Raw genomic sequence first — 23,677 nt, forward strand, 5'->3', positions numbered from 1 at the left:
TGCAGCATTTCTCTATCATAATTTTTCAATTTTCGATGGGAATCATTGTTACTGATGAAGCCAAATTAAGGAACATTTTTGCACATTCTTCTTGGTAGTTATTTACCTAAACTTCGTAATTTGAAAAAGTAATAACTTTTATATGAAAAGTAAACAAAGCATTCGAATTTTTAACTTACAAAATTATTGTACTGAAACAGAGTTTTCTTAAGTTGCAGGCAATTATTATGATGTATATAATAATTATTGGTGGCACTCTCTGATGAAGTGAACTGATCTGTATTTTTCATCGTTCGAACCGGATGTGTTTAGGGCACAACAAACGATGTACAAACTTATTTCCTAATGATTATCCGTACTTTAGCGATTATGGTATTATAGAGTATTTACCCGTTCAATTGTAGCTGCTTATATTAATTTATTTTAGAAAATTATATCTTGAATTTCCTGTCAGTTAGTACATTGTTTTTAGTGGATGAATTCTTACTCTACATCATAATACACATTTTGATTAATTTGTTCGTAATATGAAGCATGATGATATTTTCCCGTTTGTTTATAAAATGAAGCCCATAAAATAGAAAAAATAATAATATTAAGATTATAATTCTACAATTTTTAAAGAGACAATGAATAAAATTGTATTACTAATATTATTACTTTCTATCGTATCATTTTACCTTCCGAATCGGCAGCTTAAATATAACAGGACTACTTGCCACGTTTATTACTAAGTATATTGCTGTTTAATATCAAATTAACTCTTCACCAAAGATTAGTTAACTGTCATACGATGGTTATTTTTTCTACCTGCGAGCATAATTACTAATGATATGACAGTATGTATAAGCTTAACAAATCATAAAGCGACCAAAAATGTAAGTATCATTTGCTAGTGTTTATCTTCATGAAGAAACTTATCAGTTTACTTATGTCCACAGCATGGTTATTGTCATATAAGTGAGCCGTATGAAAGCTGAAAAGAAGGGGGCATAGCGTACAAGTCTAGTACACTCCCACACACATATATACAATTTTTACTATAAACACTCACACTCTCACAAATGTTCCCAAGGCCTTTCACGTCTTACCTTCTTAGTAGATATGCGTATAATAAAGTTAAGGTCTTCTCTCATTTTCTTTTTCTTTTTCACTCTCTGTTTGACTAATACACAAGGATTACAGGGGAAGTTACTAGTATACTTATTCACCTCACTTAAGTCATATATATTTTAATTGGCACTCTTCTTCGACCACAAGAAAGTTTATGGAACATCTTCACACAAGTGTATATCCGTCAGTACAATCACCTTCCAATTTAACAGGTCATTTCCAAAATTTCACTGTGCATTTGTATTTAGGGATACGAACAAGGGATAGTAATACCAAGCACATTCCAATAATCACACTTGCTAAAGTCCTTCATTATTACGAAAGGTGGGTTTTTCAGTACCGATTTGTCTATCAACAGTTCAGACACCATGAAACTATGAACTTGTGCACACCAGTTACCTGTCTATGGCTGACATATCGTCTAACAACCAGCGATAATATTTACAAAATATGTCACGTATACCATTTTTTAATTTTAGGAGAAATTCTGCATATGATCAAAGTATGCATGAATATCTCAAAATAAACACGAATAATTACATTACGTATATGAAGTTAATTTAAATTAATGAGGTGATGAAAAACTAAAAACCACATCGAAACCGCTAATTGTGATATACAAACTAAATGATATAGTACTACCTTGAGGAATAATACGTATGCCTATAATGAGCTGGTAACTGAAACAATGGTAATCGAGATTCACACACACACACACACGCGCGCGCGCGCGCGCAAACACGCACACATTAATCTAAAGTATTGTAAAGTTACATAAGTTTGTAAAGAAACGTAACCTCACAATGGTTACAAATTGTAACGTGACCATTACCGCACATCTGACAATATTCTTCTTATCCATTACTTTTCTTAAGATTGTTTTCATCTCGTAGCCTCATATGGATGCGCAGTCCATTAAAACAATTTTCATTGTGATAATTTTCCTATGCTCGTATGTAAAGTGAAATGAAGCTTTGATACATTATACTATAGGAGTGCTTAAATATGTCATGCAAACATAAATTTCTACATTGCGGCTCTGTTTCATTTTCCTTTACAAGTATAGCAAAATGAATACAGCAACAATTGTTCTGATGGACTGTATATCCTTATGTGACTTGGAGTCGTGACCAGGCTTAAGGAAAATAATGGATAGGAAGAGTACTGTCAGTTACGTGATATTGCTCGTGCAGCGATGAAATTATATTTTGACCAAGGGTAAGCAATACAGCTTTTAGATTATTAAAATACGCACAAGTGAAGTATTTCAGAAAGAGATGCTATTTCATGTGATTCGACAGTGAGTACGTATCATTTTATTAAAGGAAGAATTTGTGATTGTTATGTTTATCAAATCTTCATTGCTTAGATTTCAGTTTGTTACGTGTAGTCATGATTTCATGTAATTCAAATAGTTTTTTTCAATAATTCAGTAATGAATCTACCATTTATTCTTCCGTATAAGACACATGGATGTTTAAAACTTTGAAGCATTTGGCATCTAAAATTAGCAGTTATAGAATCAATTAATTACATTAATATTTTAATTTATTCAGGTTCTCTTTTGTATACTTCCTGCATTAAGGTCCTTATGTCTTTGAATACTTAATAAATATCGTGGCAATTTGAAAACCGACCTATCCAGATATCAATGTACTGCTTAATCTTTGAATGTGTAAAGTCAATTTTACAAACGTTTTTCATATTTGTAGTTCTCACAGGTGTGTCTTACTTGGTGTATTTGAGCATTGACGGTATTCGTAACCCCTAGAGGTATGAATGTTATTCCATTGTCATAATCACTTCTTAATAATAAGTAATTTAGTTTAATTTGCTTTGAGGGAGTAATTTATGGATGAATATTCAATAACCTTTCAGATTGTCGATTATTTGATTTATCTGTAGCCTGCGGTGCATAATGCTGCATTACTTTGGCCTGACATGCTGATTTTTCAAAAAACATAATTTTGATTTTTTTTTTTGTAGTTACAGTGTTATATAGCCGTGAATGTGCGGCAGTCCGATACGTTATCGGGAAAAAACGGAATGGAGTGTAAATTTATTGTATATGGAATGAAAAGACTTTAAAAGAATTTTACACAGAAAGTTCGGTTCATATGCACTAAGCTGTTGCTTACGAAGTTGAACCGTGTGAACATGCTCGGTAACAAGTGCAGCCAAAAGGAAATTATTCTCATCATGTATTCCGTCAGTTATTGCATAGATATACAGTCATAAATTCTATTAAGTTCTTCAGGTGGAAAAAGAAATCGGAAACGTAACGAAATGTACGTCATCCATTACAGAAAACTACAGAATGTTGTACACATCTTATGGAACTGGTTTCTTGGACATGAACGTAGATAGGTGACATCTGTTATGTCATCTTTCATACGATTTATGAATTTCCGTTTCAATTTTTAACATCGTTAATGCTTCAAATGACACTTTATTAATTCCTAATAATTCCTAATAAGGAGGTCTCTAGCTGCCGAAGTTTCGAAATCATGAATGGCAGGTCCCAATGGGCTTCATATGTTTCTGTGTTAGATTAGGTTTCTATATGGTGTATTTCTTTCCATATACTTTATTTTTATTGATCTATTGCTTAGAAAAATTTCAGTACGCGAAATGTTACACAATAATGTAATGAGGAATAATGAGTAACGTATATCAGCTCGCGAGAGGGGCAATCCTTGGGTGAAGACCAACAACGCAGAAAGTAAGGAAAACAAGCTATTGCGTTACCTAAAGACCTAGACATTAATTAGATAAGTATGACTCTCACTTATGCCATTCGATGGTCAATTAGCTCTCTTGCGTTAGATTCAACTAACAATTTCGAGCCAGGAAGCAGATGATGACCAGTCTAGGCAGTGTCTAAGGGTACAGTAAATTCAAAATTTACATGAAGTCTCGAGCAAGAAACACATATTAACCAATATATACCCAGTTAATATACACATTCACTTAAAAATTCACTCACAATTTCTTCCTTTGTTAGTAAATAAAAATATTCTAAAATGCTCGTGTAGTACCTGAAAATAACAGATAGCCACTAAATATTATTTAACGTGTTTGAAACTCGTAATAGTTTATGTGTGTTGATCTTATTACAATTTCTGTTATCATTGGTATGAATTCGATGCAGACATATCAATATTGTCGGTGAAGTTGTATCTTTTAAGATAAAAATTCAGTTGAACAGAATGCGGATGCATTGTGATTTTAGTTGTTTCGAAGAGACCTAAATCTGAATTCAATCAAACATGAATGCATAAGACAGTAGCTAATCAATTAACAAATTGAGAGTGATTATGCTAGATAAACGTAAATCAAACCAAATACTGTTAAAATTGTATACCGTAGTGATCTGTGTATATGCTTAAAGAGATAATTTTCAAGTTTTAAAACAATACATAGCTCATAGGTTAACAAATACTAAGCTGCTCCAAGCACGTAAGCTCTCAAGTTGCTATAATGAAACTGAAGCCCGTAAATCAGAGAAGTTCCTAGTCGATCGGGAAGTTAAACAACGTGTTGCCACAGAAGATGCTGGGGTGCACAGCCTCACTGACTGGTGAGAAATAACACGACATACGGTGATCAGCTGCCACTGTACAGAAGGGCCCAGCACAGCGCCAACGTCAAAAGCCAGGACGCTGCTTCTTGAGTGGTGGCATTGCGGGTGGCGGCGGCACTGCGACCTCCTGGAGGGTGGCGAGGTGGTGGGGCAAACGACGCCAGTGTGTACTCGTCGTCGTATTCTGGAAGCAAAAACAACGAAGGGAGATTAGTGAATATGTTAAACGACAAAATTAATTTTATAGAAATAACTCATATTGTCTCTGATTATCCAAGACAAATATTTTACATGTGATTACAGAAGGATACTGCTGTTGTTTATTGAGTTCCCGGAGCATAAAATTCAGGGACAAGTTTAAGAAATCATGCTCCATTTAGCATGAACATTCTTTCCTGATGATAATATAATATAATATAATATAATATAATATAATATAATATAATATAATATAATATAATATAATATAATATAATATGTTATATTAAATTATTATTATTATTATTATTATTATTATTATTATTATTATTATTATTATTATTATTAATAATAATAATAATAATAATATTTTGCTTGGATATTGCTAATAAGATTCAGCGCATGTAAAACAAACTCTACAGAGAGATGTTTGACATCTGTCGTCTAGAGGAAACAGTGTCTTAGTGTGGATGAAATTGGTGTTGTATATAGTGTGAGAGTAGCGGGATTGTTGGAGACAACAGAAAAACTCATTCTCGAACATAGATAATCTACCTTTTACTGTAAAATTCCCTCGCTTTGTTTGACATTCGAACCCGGGTACCCAGTCTCCGAAAGTGAAGATGCTGGCAACTAAAAATAGATTTATCGAATAAATGAAATTCTAAAAGTAATTATCATATAAATATTCAAAGTAAATAACAGACTAAGAGGAAATGTAGAAAAAAGGAGAATTATATTTAAATATTATGTTGGATGGATGATCAATACCGGAAAAATTGTCAATTTTAGGAATTTAATCCCGAAATACACACATATAAATGTTCAAACATGCTTCACCTTTGTCACGTAAGTTGTAAATACAAATGTACGATGTAGAATTTTTCCATAAATCATCAGTCTTCCTCTAATCATAGATTCATTTATTGTGCTTACGCACTATTATGGCCACTCGTCAATCTCTCTCAGTGTACTACTCAGGACTCAAAGACGGTAAGTTCAGTTGAAGTCCAGCTAATCTTTGAGTGGGAGTCAAAATTCTGAGTATCCATCTGCCAAATTACCCAGCATTAGGAACGAATTAGTTAGGATCCGAATATCGCTGCTAGGTAGCGTTGGAATCTGAGCAGGGTCTGCAATATTATTATTATTATTATTATTATTATTATTATTATTATTATTATTATTATTATTATTATTATTATAAGCTCGTCCGGTGGCTGTTAGAGTCCCGTTGGTTGAAAACGTTTTCACTTTCAGAATGTTGGCCGGTAGGGTAGGAGAGCTGGGCTATGTAGTTTCTAATCACTAAATTGCGCCCAAAAAGCTTGCATTCAATTCTAAACTACTGCAGAGTGCTGATATGGAGTGCAAGCATATGGCGTTGTTGAAGGTGTTTCGTCCGTTGGATGGAGAAGTGAAGCCTAGAGCAGATCCTTTGGTGTTGTTCGACAGGAGTAGGCTATGAGCCGGTTTCACCCTATCCTTTCCTACTTCATGTATCCGGTCATTCATGTCACATCATATAACACTAGAACGCCCAGCGTAGGTCAATTTGACCGAGCTGAAGTTGAGTTTATTTTCAAAATTTTGAAGTTCAATTACGGGAACATCGTTTCTTGACTTTTACTCACTTTACGAATATTTTATAATTACATAATCCTAGATTTATAAATACTGAACTTTTCGAAACAAATAGCAGTTTACCCAAAACGCCCAACACGGGTTATTTTGATCCACGTCTTTGTAAGTGATTTAAGTTTCACCGTTGGCATATGTGATTGTGAAATACGTCGCAACACCGCATTTATTCAGTCAACAATGGCATTAGATGTAATAAAAGCAACAATTCATTGTTGTTTGCATGATGTGGTACTTGTTTGCTTCTCTCGAGAGCTTTTTGGAGAGATGTCTCGTCAACGTTTGCGTGAAGATGAAAATCCTGGAAGAATTAAAAAAATATGAATCAGATGATGATTTTTGCCTCCAGCAGACGAAGCATCCAGTGATTCTGAATGCGATGAAATGAAAAGCACAACAAAGGAGTATAAAACTGAGGCTGTGAGCCTCTTCCAATCCGGTAGTTAGCGAAGTGTGTCGATCCTCACTGTCATACTAATGTGCTAATTTTCAAGTTTTATTTGCCCACCATGGTACTCGTAACAAACCCGGAACAAGTTCAAATTATTAATGGAATCATTGACGTGTTCTAACATAACAAAAAATTGTCATTCATTAATGTGTGTGAATCGTCCTCTAAAAGGTATAAATTAAATCATAGGTCTTGTGGGAGATTTCACAAAGGCTCCACCACAAGAATATCGCGAAACAACTATTTACTTATAATTGTAATAAACAGTCTCCTCTTGGTCCTTTCTTCAAAAACACAACTTATATAAAATTATGCGGACAAAACCACCAAAAAATGGAATTCACTGATAGTTTGCAAGAAATCGGTAAGGGGGACTACATCTCGGTAGTTGTGACGGAACAAATGTTATTGAACTACCAGCCAGAATTTTACCACATGATAATATAATGATTGAAATTTATATCAAAACCTTCACTTCAGCGAAAGATGATATCATTTTCCAGAAATTTGCCATTCATAATTAAATTAATCTGAAGACCATTGGGCTTATACCAGGTAGTTCAAAACCATACATTAGCGTCAACAGATTAATACTAAGGACGAAAGCTAACTACTTCAACATATTATACAATTCTTGAATTCTTTGGTATTAATGGTTTGCCTCCACATATTCGTATGATAAAAATTCTAGTCATATTTATGCTCCTTACAAATCTGAACGTTTCCCAAAGGCTTCTGAATGAAACAAGATAAGGGCCTAATTTTAAGAAGTACAGTATGTACGAAAATTGTTTAGATTTGGACGTAATAAGTGGAGATATAGTTGGGCGGAGAGCTCTAATACCTCTAATTAACTTAATACCCGATAAAACACTTCCATTACTCCTTCACGAGGCATCAATTTCCAAATCGCTCGGCATTTTGTATTACAATCATTAAACCTCAAGGGACGTGAAGGTCTTTATTTACCTCGGCCAGTTTTTAGCCATGGCCAGTTAAATGTTGCAATATAAAGAGGGCGATATTTTTAAGTTGCAATATTGCCACAAGGTTATTGTACAAGGAATGCACCGGGCATGTACCAGCGTCCTTTGGGTCATATAGCTGTCAGCTTGCATCCGGGATATAGTAGGTTAGAACCCCACTGTCAGCAGCCATGAAGTTGGTTTATCGTGATTTCCTCTTTTCATACGAGGAAAGTGCTGTACTTTAGCTTCATTAAGGCCACGGTCACATCCTTTCCACTTCTAGCCATTGTTGCCGTAAGACGTATCTGTGTCTGTGCGACGTAGATGAAATTGTAAAAAATAAAGTACAAGGAATGTCGTATATTAGTAAATCCTCTAATAGATATTCACCCCATTGACTTTTATGCCTTGACGGATTATTTTCAATATGCACCACGCCGCACCGGCACAGAAGGTTTTATGGCGACGATGGGATAGGGAAGGGCTTGCAATGGGAAGGAATCAGCCGTGGCCTTAATTAAGATACAGCATTTGCCTGGGGTGAAAGTGGGAAAGCACGGAAAACCATCTTCAAGGCTGCCGACAATGGGGTTTGAACCCACTACCTCCCGCATTTGAGTTCTATATATTAAAAGAGTTTACTAAGAACAGATTTAGAAAATAGGTCCGCCCGTTCTACTGGACCGATTTGCTTCATTTTTGTTTGATTTTCTACGGAATTACCTGTGGGTGAATCATGAACTCTTTAAGTTCAGCCAATTTTGAGTAATCGTAAAATCAAGTCATTAAATGATGAGTCCAGTAATTGCAGGCGAAGGCTTACCCTATCCTGCAATACATTCTGTAGGCTACTTAGCAGGTTTCTAAGCTACTAACACTTTCAGTAATATTCTGATATATGTTATTTTCATCCTTAGTATTGTCATTGCATGCAGACATGTTTGATCAATCAATCAATAATCGATTATCTGCATTACGGTTGTCAACCAGGTGGCAGATTCGCTATCAATTGTTTACCTAGATTTTCCTTAAACGTTTTCAAAGAACTTGAAAATTCATCGAACATTTCCCTTGATAATTTATTCCAATCCCTTTTCCTGGTCCTATAAATGTATATTTGCACCGACTTGTCCTGTTGAATTCCAATTTATCTTCATATTATGATCCTTCCTACGTTTAAAAGCTCCGCTCAAGCTTATTCGTCTACTAATGTCATTCCACGACATCTCTCCAATGACAACTCGAAACATACCACATAGTCGTGCATCTCGTCTCCTTACTCCCAAGGCTTCCAGGCTTTTTCTTTGTTGGGATTCACCCACAATAATTCGTACTGCTTTCCTTTGGGTCTTTTCTAGTTTCAGTATCGGGTAGTCCTATCGTGGGTCCAATACACTGGAACCCTACTCAAATTGGCGTCTTACCAGAAAATCATATGCTCTCTCCTTTACATCCTTAACCCATAAATACTCGTATAACCATGCGGAGAGGTCTGTAACCTTCCTTAACAACTTTGTTAATATTATTACTGCAACGAAGGTCATTTCTTATATTAACACCTAGATACTCACAGTGTTCCTCATAAGGTAATATCACTCCATCAACACAGTAACTAAAACCGTGAGGACTTCCGCTCTTGATGAAACTTACACTATAATAGGAGAAGTTTCATATTGGACAATGTGAAACACGTCTTTGTTCCTTGTTGTTACAAAAATCACAATTTGAAAAACTAACAGTTCATAAAATTAAAATAATACTGTGGTCCGCAATGTTTAACTACAGTAGATGAAATGAAATGGCGTATGACTTTTAGTGCCGGAAGTGTCCGAGGACAAGTTGGGCTCGCCAGATGCAGGTCTTTCGATTTGACACCCGTAGGCGACCTGCGCGTCGTGATAAGGATGAAATGATGATGAAGACGACACATACAGCCAGCCCCCGTGCCAGCGAAATTAACCAATTAAGGGTTTAACTAGATTTTTTTTTACTTTCAAGTCATCTACAGGAAAATAAGGACAGGAATGCTGTTGGTACAGTGTTGCATATTTCCCAAAATTTTTCATGTTTTCAGTACATATTTCAAGATTGAATGCATCTATATGTACATAATTTACTGTATTTTAAGTTAGTCCTAAACTATACAAGCCCTACTCATTGATCTTGATAATAAACTTGTCCATGGGTAGCTAAATGGTTCACTATGTGCCTAGTACTTCAGCTAAACAGTACAAAACTCTTTGATGAGATGCATGATGACACAACGCTTGAAAACTCCCCAGAGCACCTAATATCTACGGGTGGGTCACTAGTGGCTTTCCCAGTAGCCATTTACCTGTCGGCAAGACCTGGAAGCTTGAAATTCGGGAGGATAAACTCTCTGGGCGTTCAAACACACTACCTGAGGCAGAAGGTGGCGGTGGTGATTTTTGTTTTAAGATAATGTACAAATGGCTGTCAAGCCAGAGAATATACACTTCCTGTGATCTCGGAAGAATACAATTCCCTGCTAGATATTTTTTGATCCTCTAACGTTTCCCAGCTTCCAAATGTATTCAATATATTACAGGGCGTTCCTGACAACTTACATGCTACTAAGAGAAGAACGTCTGCGTACAAACAGACCCCATCATCACACATTATCTGGGAACACCTATCGAAGGACAGCATAACTACACTAGGAAGAGTGAAGGCCATGTATCTTAAAAAAATTATCTGCTTGGAAGGAAGCGTTCCTTCGAGACTAAATTATGAGCTCAAAAGACAGCTGTTCTATGCAGAAGAACTGCGATTAAAAATACCATTGCCTTCTACGACACAATACAAAACTTTACATCAAGAAATGCAGGATAAAAAAGCGAATGTATGGATACATTTTAACCAAACAGACGACATGATGACATCAGAATGGATGAATACTGAGAACGAACTGCAGTATACCATAACGCACTTCTCATTAAATGTTCATAAAACCATTGAAATGGCAGGCAAAAATAATGACTACGGCAGGCATATTATTACGGGTTATCTGAGCTATTTAGAACGAATGATACGGAGGAGCACGGGTCCTCTAATTATTATTATTATTATTATTATTATTATTATTTGAAACTGAGTGCCTCCAGTTCGAATTCCAACGACTTAATAATACATAACATTTATAAACTCGACTTCCCTAGAAAGTAATTAACGACGAAGATATTTAGAAACAAATTTTTGAAATGAGCGTGAATTTAGAATGTTATAACTGAGAAATTAGTCCACATTATAATGAGAAGTGTAGAATTCCACTGCCAATAAAATCCACTCTATGAATTTGTGATATTCGTTACAACTCCCTTGGAGTTTTAGTAAAGGATGAAACGCGCGTTAGTTAGCCTTTTCACTAGTTCTTGAAACTTACACCGGAAGACTAACTCTCTCAATCCTCCGTTCCTGGAAGCCTGTTTCCAAAGATGTCTTAGGAGGAAAAGTTTAGGAACGTAATTACCATTTCAGATCTTGGAAACATTCGACAGTATTTATTGTCTTCAGCTCTCCGAAGGCTCAAAATGGGAGCGAAGTTTCTTTGTGCGAGGCAAGTGAAGGAAGGTGACGAGAGATTCTGGGCTTCATCAAAAACGTTATTGCCTAGGGGAAAGGAAAATTTGGCGTCATGGTTTACTCCTAATAAATTCACGAGAAGAAATTAACAACTGAACCAGAAACAAAGTCAACCTCCATTTTAACAATTACGAAACTATCATCGAAAGAAGTACGGAAGTCAACGAAATTTTCTAAGAAACAATCCGAGAAATAATAATATATCTGTCAATTATACAAGCAAGCAATTTCAAGAGCATTTAGTTTAATCTTAGAATGTATCTAAATAATTACTAAAACGATTTTTAAATAGTTAATTGGAAACATCTAAAGATGTTGGGTTTAGTTCATAAAATGCGGTGCTTTAAATTTAGATTATCCAATAAGTATGTTTATATATTCATTATAATTAATCCTAGGCTTTCAGTAACCCTTGGGGGCACGATTAGCTGCTGGCGTTATTGCAAAATTTTCTAGGATTGAACCCCAAAAGGACACGAAAAACAATTTCCGCTGATAAAATATATGAAATGAAGAAAATTCAATGTTTATATGTTTATTTAGGATTATCTCTACACTTAACCCTTTTCACACGTGTCAGACTCTTTAAGTCGGATAACTGGAAAAATTATTACGTTTTATTGGTCTGCGTCTGAGTGTATCTGTCAGTTTATACGATTGTAACGGGAAAACTACTAGAAGGATTTCGATAAACTTTTATATTTGGTATCTGCCGACACAGGTATACCCTTTAGGTGTATATAATTTCGTCGCTCGACCGGTAAAAGGTTGTATTCCACAATACTCTTCCTATTCATTATTCTCCTTAAGACTGGCCACGCCTCTCAGCCACATATGGATACGCAGTCCATCAGAAGAATGTCCATTGTGTTCGTTTTCCTTTGTCGACGATTAAACGAAAATGAACCTTACATGCATTGTACACTAGGAGTGCGTAAATACGTAATGCAAACGTACATTTCTTTTTTTTTTTCTAGGGGCTTTACGTCGCACCGACACAGATAGGTCTTATGGCGACGATGGGAAAGGAAAGGCCTAGGAGTTGGAAGGAAGCGGCCGTGGCCTTAATTAAGGTACAGCCCCAGCATTTGCCTGGTGTGAAAATGGGAAACCACGGAAAACCATCTTCAGGGCTGCCGATAGTGGGATTCGAACCTACTATCTCCCGGATGCAAGCTCACAGCCGCGCGCCTCTACGCGCACGGCCAACTCGCCCGGTACGTACATTTCTACAGTACGGTACTGTAAGGTTCATTTTCCTTTACACATGGGCAAGGAAAATGAACACAACAAAATTTGTTCTGATGGACTGCATATCCATACGTGTCTGGGAGGCGTGGCCAGTCTTAAGGAGAATAATTGATAGGAAGAGCTTTGTGGATTACAACCTTTTACCGGTCGAGGGACGATTTAAAAAACACGACTTGTTTAGACGGTTCGTAGTATGGAAGGGGCAGAAACTAAAATATCTGCCTCAACGTTGGGTTTACAAATACATGTTTTAGAAGAAAACCATTTCATTATATTTCTTTTTTCAATAAAGTATACCGTACCGTACTGTACGAATGTATGTTTGCAAGACTTATATACGCACTCCTACAGTATACTCTATAAATGCTTGATTTTCCTTTAGATTTCCGCATAGGAAAATGAACTTAACGGACATTGTTCTGATGGACAGCATATCGACGGCTTGCTTCTAAAACCTCGTATCTCGCAATGCGTTTTCTACCCATTATTTTCCTTAAGACTCGTCACGCCTCCGAGCCACATATTGATATGGAGCCCATCACAACGATTTTCGTTGCGTTCATTTTCCTGTCCTGGTGTGTAAAGGAAATTGAACCTTAAATGCATTATACTGTAGGAGTGCATAAATACGTGATGAAGACAACATCCCTAGGCTACTATACAGTATGGTAAGGTCCATTTTTCTTTACACATCAGCATAGGAAATTGTTCACAATGAAAATAATGCGTAGGAAATGCATCGGGACATACGAAGTTTTAGAAGTAAGCCGACGATATATAGATCGACATACGAAAGTATATGCGTGTTTACAATATTGCAGACCTTCATTTACAGATCAACTGCTGCTAAACGTACGTCATATCGACAAAGGATTATACAATAAGACGCCGGATTTAGTGGCCTAAATAGCTGGCCCTATGATATCTCATCTATCCTTGGGTCAGACTGAGTTAGAAACGTTGAACAGGGTAAAGTATTTCGATGGCCTAGATTGAATACCTCGTATCTCAAAAAGTTATTCCTATCCATTATTTCCCTTAACACTGGTCACACCTCCCAGCCACATTTGGATATGCAGTCTATCAGAACAATGTTCGTTGGGTTTATTTTCCTATGCTGACGCGTAAAGGAAAATGAACCTTATAAAAATCATTTCTAGGAGTTAGTAAATACGTCACGCAAACATACTTTCCTGTAGTGTGGTACGGTAAGGTTCATTTTCCTTCACACGTCGGCATAGAAAAAAGAACACAGCGAACATTGTTCTGATGGACTGCATATTCATGTGTGGCTGGGAGGCGTGACCAGTCTTAAGGGAAATAACGGATAGGAAGAACTTTGTGAGATACGAGGTTTTCATTCTAGGCCATCGATTTTTAAGATTATCTCACATTGCATTACTTTTCGGATAATTATGTGACAACTACATACATAGCATTTGGCTCACATATGGCTACAGGGTGGCCTAAGTTTCGGGAAGAGTTTGATGATTCTATATTTCCTATAAGTGATTGAAAGTATGAATAATGCATGTGAAAAGTCTAAATTTACTTAACATCGATTAATAGAGAAAAAATCAAACGTAAAAGTGATTCAGATACGACAAAAAGTCATAAGACCAAATTGAACGGAGATTGTACAATCTGTTATGTGATAGGACTTCCCGAAGGTCTGCACCATAATTAAAATTGCCTCCATATTTCGATATTCTTCGAGGATAAAAAGTGAAAATTTAAAGATCTTGGAAGTTTTCTGTCCGATACAGGACAAAACGTATAATTTTGTCATATATCATTCTTTTTCTTCTGGCAGATTATGCCGCAATCTGGATTTTGGACGAGGGGGGTTAAAAATTAGGACTTTCAGGAAACTAAACCAAAAAATATGCAGATGGTCATTATTACCCCTTAAACAGAAAGCTGTACGAAAATTTCGCCAAAATAGTCAATGTAAAAGGCACACAGTCGTTACGATTTTATTTATATAGATAGATAAGGAATCTGCTCCACGTACAACACCTTTTGGGCTATGCCCGCTGGACTTAACCTGTAAAACTAACCATTCATGATATCTCCCTTACTAATCCTCCTGAGAAAAAAATGCACATGAAAAACGTTTTAGAAATGGAATTCCATCACGTTTGGTCGATTTCCAGTCAGGTTGGCCTTGTACTGTATATATTGTGGAAGAGTAAAATCACCGTTTCTGTTCCCAATAAACCGCCAGTCCATTCCGGGAACATGAAATGTTATTGACCTTTAAACCATACCTTTGGACAGGTGGATACTAAATATAAATTTTGGTTGGGATATCTTCAGTAGTTTTCAAGTTTTAAGAAATACGCGCACCCGCTCTTGAGTTACATTAGGTCCGATGGGACTTGTACCGAAAAACGGTCCGTTAATGATATCTCCCTTATTAATCCTCGTACCGAAATCATGCACATGGGAAAAAAAAGTTTTAGAAATTAATTTTCATCAAGGCAGGTAGATTTCCATTAAGTTTGGTTGTATATATTTTGTGGGAGTGCAAAATCACTGTTTCGGTTTCGCATAAATCCCCAGTCAGATCAGGGATTTAGAAACAGTATTTAACCTAAAACCTACCCAAGGACAGGTGGATTCTAAATATGAAGCTTGGTGGAAATATATCCAGTGGATTCTAGCACTCGCGTACATACGGAGTAATGAAAGAAGAAAATAATGCAGTTAAAAAATTGAAATTAATAGAAAATAAAGCGGTAACAGAGGAGAAATTTAGGGGCAATGGTTCTTAGGTAAACAGATAAGAAGATGACTAATGGTGTTATTAATTAATATATTCGAGGGCGTTTATAACCTCCAACGATATTCCGCCAATATCCCGCTGATAGGCCGATTGACGCCCCTCTTGTCTTCTACCCAAGGAGCAACCACAAATTTAAAGGCATGATGAGGAAAATGGTAATACGTTACTTCCCTGCTGACAAGCAGTCAGAGACGTTGCCATGGTAACCTGTAGGTTCGTTGTCGGTCTGTTGGTCACTCAATGCAGAGCATGATACCCGCAGAAAATAGTAAATTTCTCCGTCATGTGAAGAGCAAGGTAAATTATGAACATAACGAAAGTTGTTTATAATGAAGAGACGTTTCACGTACGGTCGACGGAGTTTACAGAAAAGCAATAGTATAAAAGAAAATGCAGGAAAACCGTTCTGGTTTTCCTATAACCCCCGTCTATTCAAATGTTTTAAAATAATCGAAACCTTCCCCAGGATGAGTATACTCTAAATATGAAGTTTAGTTGAGATCTATCGAGCCGTTTCGACGTGATGGTGGAACAGACAGACAAACAGACAAACAAACAGACACGAAAACTAAAAACCACCGATTCGGTCTTGAGGTGACCTAAAATGGATAAATATCTGGAGAATTGGCAAAAGTAAAGAAATTACAGACAGCGGACCCCCTACAACTTTATTTATATAGATGACTAAACGTTACAGAGGAAGAGACAGAACAAAAATAAAGGAAGAAACTAATTCTACCTGTCGACACGTTCTGTCCTTTATACACTTAACCAGGGTGACTGCAAGTACTGTGATAAGATTCGTACTTTGTAACCACGGGCTGCACTTTAATAAGCTCGGTAGTGCGATACACATCGCTATTATGGAGAGGTGCTCGGTAATCGTTACACCATTGCTTCTAGAAATCGTCTCGCAATTTGGGCAGGGCCTGCCTGGTTATAGAGGCGCGGCCGGACTACGTGCCCCGCAAGTCAACAAGTGTGGGAGCTGGTTCAGCACAACGTGGTCGAGCTGCCTGGCTTTATCATTTACGTCACAACTCGAGTAGAGTCTGCCTTTTGCTCCATTAGGGTTATGATCCATACATGCTGATTAGGTACAAGATATTATCCAGCCCTATAACAGGAAAAAAATAAGTTCAAAGTTAACTGATAACAGAGTGTCTTCTCCCATTTCGAAGCACTCTTGCCGATGGCGAACAATGAGATACATCGAAGTTGACAGTGCGCAGCGGTGCTCGGAAGCCATTCAATAAAGTACTGTACAGCAGGTACAGTACGTTAGCTTAATCAATAATAATAATAATAATAATAATAATAATAATAATAATAATAACGTCCGCCTCTCTGGTGTAGTAGTTAGCATGATTAGCTGCCACACTCGGAGGACCGGGTTCGATTTCCGGCTCTACCACGAAGTTTGAAAAGTGGTACGAGGGCTGGAACAGGGTCCATTCAGCCTCGGAAGGTCAACTCAGTAGAGGTGGTTTCGATTCCCACCTCAGCCATCCTCGAAATTGTTTTCGGAGGTTTCCATCTTCTCCTGGAGGCAAATGCTGCGATGGTATATAACTTAAGACCACGGCCGCTTCGTTCTCTCTTCCTTGTCTATTCATTCCAAATTTTCCATCCCTCCCTCAAGGCCCCTGTTCAACATAGCAGGTGAGGCTGCCTGGCTGAGGTACTTCTCATCCTACTCAGTTGTATTCCCCAGGCCCAAAGTCTCACGCTCCAGGACACTGACCTTAAGGCGGTAGAGGGATCCCTCGCTGAGTCCGAGGGAAAACCAACCCTGGAGGGTAAGCAGATTAATAAAGGGAGAAAGAAAGAAAGAAAGAAGGAAAGAAAGAAAGAAATAATAACACCGGGAACATCCATGAAAAGTATACTGAGAAAATCAACAAATGCACACCACTGGGAGAACATATTCAAAGATTATGGCATTGGGAAGAGGTGATGCTTGCTTGTAGTTTAAAGGGGCCTAACATCGAGGTCATCGGCCCAGGAAAGAGGTGATAATTGTACCAAACATACTTTTGAGTACAGCTCTTATACCAAAAACTTTACTGGAAGGACTGAAGAAGTTGGATGTCAACACCAACATCTACAAGACCATGCAGAAGACGGCGGTCATTGCCACGACTGGAACTGCACGGAAATTTATGAGTTCGAATTCTACGTTAAACAGTTATTGTAAATTAAGGTTTATTGTGCTTTGATTTCCTAAAATCTGTACAATTGCTTGAATATCAAAACCACAAAAGTGTGCAAAATAAATAAATAAATAAATAAATAAATAAATAAATAAATAAATAAATAAATAAATAAATAAATAAATAAATAAATAAATGAATATAATAATAGAATGTGTGATTTATATTAGAGACTTGGTGTAATGGAATGGAGAGATACTGGACTTCCCTTCCATCTCGCCGTCACCTAATATGCGCTGTCTGTTGTGTACTATCACTATTTTCGATTCCTTACATTCCTCCCATATTCACCATCGTACATTAGGTAAGTCTTGTCCATGATTATGGCGTCATCACGGCCATTGAATCACTAGCAGGCATCCAATGTGTTCTAGTGGAAGATTTGTCTCTCCATACCTCTGAAGAGTATTAACGGCGCGTAACTTAGATTCTAATTGCAGGTTGTTGCCAAGCTGACTCTTGAATGCTCTGTTTTTGCCGAAATACGTCTGCTTAAAGAAGCTTAAGAAAGGGCTATTTCACAATAGTACTCTGTGAATAATTACTGTTTCCTAAATATATACTTACCAGCGCATAATGGAGATCGTAAATCTGATTAATTTCCCATCAAGGAAGGAGGTACATCAACATAATAAAAGAAGAAATGATATAGACACACCTCATGTTAGATTAAAGAAAATGCAAATAGACCATAATTACTTACGAATGATAATCTTTAACAAGCTCCCATTGGACTTAAGAGATATGTCGGTAATAGCCTTTCAAAAGACTCTAAACGGATGGCTGTTGGTAAACAGCATTTACAGTATACAGCAATTTGAAGAAAAATTGGCGAACCTCCACATAAGTAAGTAAGGATGTGTAAATATATGGAGATACATTATTTGTAGGTATAGCATAAAATAGTGGAGTATATCGTCGGTTTACTTCTAAAACCTCGTATGTCCCGATGCACTTTCTACGCTTTACTTTCCTTCAGGCTGGCCACGCCTCCCGGCCACATATGGAGTTGTAGTCCATCAGAACAATTTTCATTGTGAACAATATCCTATGCTGGTGTGTAAAGGAAAATGGACCTTACCATACTGTATAGTAGGGATGTTGTTTTCATCACGTACTTATGCACTCCTACAGTATAATGCATTTAAGGTTCAATTTCCTTTACACACTAGATAGGAAGAGTATTGTGGGATACAACCTTTTACCGGTCGAGCGACGATATTTTGAATTAATTGCTGCACATTTTTATGTTACAATGTATCGTCGTTGCCGGGATAAAACCTCCTGTGTGATAATATTTTCGGAGATACACTGACCCGCAGCACACCTATATATAAAATAAGAGTTTTGTCTGTACATTGCTCAGAATTTGAAAATGATGGTATTTCTGTATCGATCATGTCTACAGTAACAAGGAAGTGTACTTTTTTACTTTTCCATAATGTCTGTCTGTCTGTCTGTCTGTCTGTCTGTCTGTCTGTCTGTCTGTCTGTCTGTCTGTCTGTCTGTCTGTCTGTCTGTCTGTCTCTGTCTGTCTGTCTGTCTGTCTGTCTGTACACGCATCACAAGAAAACGGATAAAGAGAAATGAATGAAAATCGGTATGCGAAGTCGAGGAATAAGTCGCTACAATCTAGGCCATAAATAATTTTATTCACGCGGATTGAAATGGTAGTTTAGGGGAAGGCCTAAAATTTAATTTTCACATGTTTATGTTATTAGTGGTCCTATCTTAATAAAAATTGGTACACAAAGTCGGGGAATAAGTCGCTATAATCCAGGCAATAAATAATTTTTTTCACGCTGAGTGAAATGGTAGTTTAGGGGAAAGCCTAAAACTTAATTCTCAAATATTTACATTATTAGTGGTTGTATCTCAATGAAAATAGGTACGCGAAGTCGAATAATAAGCCACTACAATCTAGGCTATCAATGATGTATTTCACGCTGAGTGAAATGGTAGTTTAGTGCAAGGCCTAAAATGTAATTCTGAAATATTTATATTATTAGTGGTCGTATCGATAAATACTACATCACCAAAGATATATAGAATTAAATTTCCGACCATTTATGTGTTATACATTTTTGCCGAACCGGCTACGATAACACAGATATCCATGAAGTTGAATTTTTGTTGCTAAGACCATATCAACGCCGAGCCACGAAAAATGGGTTAACAGAATTTGATGAAAATCGGTATATAGAGTCAGGGAATAAGAAACCACAGTAGGGTGAAGTAAGGTTATTTGGTGATACAGGCAATTTGGTGATAATGTTTTAAACGAATGCCACCACAAAATCTGTTCTGTTTTTGTGCTCGTCTGTTGTCAGCTGGGTGTCCTGGGTTTTACCTTTGTCCCGCGCTCAGGTATAATCCTTCGATTCTTTCACTTACTGAGGTATGAGATTTTGTAACACTCAGCTGTAGTGATTTGGCAAGTGCAGACTTATTAAATGCAGTGTGCTATTCAAGTGAAAGAGACTGTGGCAATAAACCGTTCGTTTTAGTTAGTATTGGTGTCGAACTGTTCCTAAGAAAGTGAGTTATTTTTTGCATTGAGAGAAAAGTTTAATGCCGTAACAATTTTCGGGACAAACCTTAAGAAAATACCGAAATATTTAAGCAGTTTCTACGCAGGTGATGGTAACCCGCAATAATGTTATTTTCTATTTCCAGATTGGTTCATTAAATGCCTGAAGGAATGAGAATTTAATATATATTTCAGTTGTAGGTAGTGTAGATTAACAAATTTCATCATCATTTTCATAAAATAGACCGTCTAGCTTACGGTAAAATGCAAAAAAGTACAAACAAAAAAACATAAAACGAAAGCCTCGACGAGATGATAACGTTTAAGTATACAAGCAGTACAATAGTGCAGACTTTGTGGAGGGGGCTAGATTAGTGACTGGAGGTAAAATGACAGTGCACCGAGCCTCAACATTCAAACGTTGGCCGTGATCGTCTCTCAAATGATGGCTCCAAAACAGTGAAGAAAGATATATCGCAAAAGGTATCTTACCCAAACTTGGATTACATGCGAAATCACCCCAGCGATAAACAAAACCAGTTTAATTTCCATTCATTGTTCAATGCTGCATTTATTTCAAATTTCTCCCATGCCAACATAACAGGTGGATTTAGAAAGGCTGGAATAGTGCATTTTAACCAAAACGTGATGTCATCTGCAGCTATTGCCTCATCTCTCATAACTGAGAGATCTTTATCAGAAATAAATGAACCCGCAGACGCAAATTCCAATGTTGAACACTTCCTTCAACTTCCCAGAGAACCAAGACGTGATCACAAAACACAGAAGAGACTCTTCCGAGAGGTGTCACACTCCTGCCGAGCAGCGACAGTAGTAAGAATGATGACCTAACAGAGCTCATGTTGACCTACTGATTCCTGGACCTTCAGGTGTAAAGTTAGATGATGACTGAATATGTGTCATATGCAAAAAATCGTAATATAATGATTCAAAACGCAAACCATTGGAAAAGTGGCTTCAGTGCAGCTTTTGTACACATACTATGCATGAAGATCGCCAATCACAAGATACTGATGACATAATCATGTGAATGTGTCACGTGTGTTGTGAAGACTCATCATGAGACGAAAACTCCTGTGAAATGTAGTTATACAACTCCTGAAAGTAAAAAGTGTTCTAGAATAACTATCACCAAATTACCTTGCTACTATCACCAAATTACCTATATGTATCACCAAATAACCTAACTCAATTGAGTTGCATAAAATCATAAAGAGTTCAAGGTGAAGTAATTGCAAGAATACATTCATGCTCAAAACATTTAGCCAATGTTCTGTTCTATATGATACATGGAATTTAAAGGAAATAAATCACGTATTCTCCCCCTTTATGTTGCTATAAACGAAAATTATCACCAAATTACCTTACTTTACCCTATAAGCTATCAACAATTTTATTCACCCTGGATGAAATTGTAGTTTAGAGGAAGGCGCCTAAAATGTAATTTTTAAGTACAGTACCTATGTTATTAGTCCTATCGAATAGTACTACATAACAAAATTTATAGAGAAAACAATTTCAGATCATTTATGTTTTATTCAGTTTTAACGTACCGACTATGATGAGAGTGGTATTTCAGAGTCGGAAGAAAACTAAATGTGAAGGCCTACAGTATCGAAGGCGCATAACATTGATCAACAATAACATTACATTGACATTTGTTTGTTGTGATGTTCTTTGTCTCTTGTGCTGCCTCTCAACTCCAATAGATGGGATTACTGCTGCGTACCGAGTATAATAGCCTGACTGAATATTGGCGGGTAATAGCCGGGGAGTTAGAAAACTTTCTTCTTTAGCATGCCATTCGTCTGGTTCATACATTTTCTGATACAGCTGGTACGTAACACACTGGTTCATCATAGTATTCCAGCTATTCGATCACTAACTCTGACGCGCTGTTTTGAATGAGCAGTCGGCATACTTAAGGCAGAGGCTCACTTAGTAGAGTAGTAGTAGTAGTAGTAGTAGTAGTAGTAGTAGTAGTAGTGTAGCCTGGTCTAGAATAACAAGTAGGGCTATTCCAAATTATAGCACCACAGATATATACAATTAAATTTCCGACCATTTATGTGTTATACATTTTTACCGTACCGGCTATGATAACACAGATATTCAAAATTCAACCCTGAAAAAGACCGTTTCTTAAGAAAAGCTTTTTCCTCTTTACTTTTATTAAATTCTACGTTCATTGTATTTCAAATTAACAGTGAAGAGGGGGTTTCTCCACTGGCTTGGAGGAAAAATTTGCTTCAAAGTAAGATAGATTTTTCCACTGCCAATGTAGTGAATTGATACTTTCTGACTCATCGCGTACTCCTAGGAAACAGATCGTAAAAGCGCATAGTTTTTCTCTTACAGTCGCCACTATTCGACCCCCTCCCCGCCGAGAAAGGACGAAAAGCGTTCATGGCTCACGGCGGTGTGCGGCATGGTCATACTAGCTCTGGAACTTTGGACTGTTAGTTCGGCAGCTTAATCTTGTTCGTCAAAAGTGAGAAAATGTGTGTTTCTTCATTTGATCGAATATTCCATATGAAAGCATTGCTTTCAATCGCGCTATTCGTACTGACGTCATTGTAATATATTTTCATTTAAATTGGGAAAACCACTAAGACATACTTTCTGAGGATGTAAATAGGCAGGTGGAGGGTGAGTGTCTACCATTATAATGAAAGCTCCCCAACCTGATTGTGACAGTGAAAATTCCCTAACTCAGTCTTCATATGAGAAAAGACGTTTGGTGACTTCCCCGTCACGTTTCTATGATAACGCTAAGAGCTATGCAATTTCATACAATCTTGCTCACAACGTGTACACTACCTAACATAGAATTCTGTATAGAGTTCATTGTAGAATTCCGTAGCGAAGCACGGGTATATCAGCTAGTCTGTATATAAATTGAATAGTGCTGGAGACATACAACAACCCTGCCTCACTCCTCTGCGATTTTCACTACAGTTTTCCGCTCTTTGTACAATTCCCTGATACAGCGCCTGTTCCTCCAGTCTATTCCTCTTCCAGTATGTTTAAGAAATTGCTCTAGATCACTCTATCGAAAGTATTGTCACAGTTCACGGAGCACACATATATTTCTCAGTTAACGTTTCGTGCCCTTTCTATTAGGCTCCCCATACATCCATTGGCGTCCCCTGTGACTTCCTTTTCTAAACACAAATTCGTTTTCCCCTCAGCTTTCTTCTTTCTATATCCGTTTGAGTAACACCTCGGCCATTACCTTGGCTGCATGAGTAATGATGCTGATAGTCCGATAGTCTTTAATGATATATGTAACAATATTCGTGTGAAAACTTTCACTA

General features: G+C 37.0%; 1 protein-coding gene across 1 annotated transcript in view; it reads right to left on the reverse strand.

Moving 5' to 3' along the window:
* Positions 1-4,719: 4,719 nt before the first annotated feature.
* The window catches only part of LOC136858799 (lachesin-like), a 686,055-nt gene continuing 667,097 nt past the window's right edge, over positions 4,720-23,677 (reverse strand). The window contains exon 10 of the mRNA XM_067138618.2: positions 4,720-4,880. Coding sequence (XP_066994719.2) covers positions 4,720-4,880 — 161 coding nt within the window. The remainder of the gene's footprint in view (positions 4,881-23,677) is intronic.

This window comes from Anabrus simplex, chromosome 1 (genome assembly GCF_040414725.1).
Source record: "Anabrus simplex isolate iqAnaSimp1 chromosome 1, ASM4041472v1, whole genome shotgun sequence".
Classification (NCBI taxonomy): Eukaryota; Metazoa; Arthropoda; class Insecta; order Orthoptera; family Tettigoniidae; genus Anabrus; species Anabrus simplex.